The following is a 1,312-nucleotide window of genomic DNA, read 5'->3' as shown; positions in this document are numbered from 1 at the left end:
GTGTGTGTGTGTGTGTGTGTGTGTGTGTGTGTGTGTGTGTAGGATATTTTAACAACCAGTAAATGCATTGCTACTAAGAAAAACATGATGAAACCTGATTTGCTGATTCTGATTGGATCTATATTCATGAGTGGGACTGACCAATGAGAGGGGCAGCGGCTCTTTCCTGAAATACGATTGGCAGACGTGAGGAGGGCAGTGAACGGCGGCCCAGAACACAACGAACAGGACGGCGGCCGTCATGACAACGGTCCCGGTCACCGTGGTCGGCTTCATCCACGCAGAGCCGGGACCTGGAGGGTAAGAGACGGGGGGGGGCACACTGTAACATCGTAACCGGGGGTTACAACGCTAAACATATCTTTTTGTGCAACAATTTATGGAGCAAAAGTCTTTTTACGTAAAGGAAATTATGATTCTGCTCTAATGTTAATGCTAAGAAGGTAATGAAGTGTGTGTGAGTGTGTGTGTGTTTTTTTGTGTGTGTTTCTGTTTATGCGTATCCGTGTGTTTTTGTGTGTGTTTTATTGTGTGTGTGCTTACATTTGTTTGTGTGTGTGTTTTGGTGTGTTTGTGCTTGCGTGTGTTTTTGTGTGTGTGTGTTTGTGTATGTGTGGACGTATGTGTGTGTGTGATTTATTGTGTGTGCTTGCGTGTGTGTGTTTGCTTGCTTGTGTACCTGTGTATGTATGTGTTTGTGTGTGTGTGCGTGTCTGTGTGTGTGAATACTTGCACGTGTTTGTATGCTTGTGTGTGTATGTTTGTGTGCTTGCATGTGTTTAGTTGTCTGTGTGTGTGTGTGTGTGTGTGTGTTTTATTGTGTGTGTGTGTGTGCGTGTGTATGTTTTATTGTGTGTGTGTGTTTGTGTGTGTGAGTGTGTTTTATTATGTGTGTGCGTGTACCTGTGATGGAGACACACTGGGTTTCAGTGCTCATGCTGTGGAGGTGAGCATTGAGGACGGTGTGCGCTCTGACGCAGTACACCGCTCCGTCCTGCAGGGCGGCGATGTGCAGCGGAGTCTTTTCAGCTGGTGTCAAGTACACATCAGCCTGAGAGAGAGGCAGGGAGAGAGAGAGAGAGGGAGACATTTGGTATGTCATTAAGGTGTGTTATTTAGGTGTGTGTTTTAATAAGCCATTACAGGTTTCTACCACACCCTCCATGGGTTGTATACAACACGTTGGTTTGTAAATATTTATGAATCAAATAAACATGGAGTGTAAATCCTCAACATAAGGAGAAAACACCAGACTTTCACCAGGAAACAGGTGTTCATGTCCTGGAGAAGTTAAGGAGAAAACACAAGACTT

At 45.0% G+C, this 1,312-nt stretch overlaps 2 protein-coding genes across 2 annotated transcripts in view; one reads left to right on the top strand and one right to left on the bottom strand.

The window, feature by feature from the left end:
* Positions 1-1,312, bottom strand: part of crfb16 (cytokine receptor family member B16) — a 12,688-nt gene that overhangs the window by 1,969 nt on the left and 9,407 nt on the right. Inside the window, exons 6-7 of the mRNA XM_034888596.1 lie at positions 904-1,051; positions 142-293 (exon numbers count right to left, since the gene is read on the bottom strand). Coding sequence (XP_034744487.1) covers positions 142-293; positions 904-1,051 — 300 coding nt within the window. The remainder of the gene's footprint in view (positions 1-141; positions 294-903; positions 1,052-1,312) is intronic.
* The window catches only part of si:ch73-170d6.2, an 18,376-nt gene that overhangs the window by 12,501 nt on the left and 4,563 nt on the right, over positions 1-1,312 (top strand). The window lies entirely within an intron of this gene.

This window comes from Etheostoma cragini, chromosome 12 (assembly GCF_013103735.1).
Source record: "Etheostoma cragini isolate CJK2018 chromosome 12, CSU_Ecrag_1.0, whole genome shotgun sequence".
Taxonomy (NCBI): domain Eukaryota; kingdom Metazoa; phylum Chordata; class Actinopteri; order Perciformes; family Percidae; genus Etheostoma; species Etheostoma cragini.
This window is presented reverse-complemented; position numbering and strand designations above follow the sequence as displayed.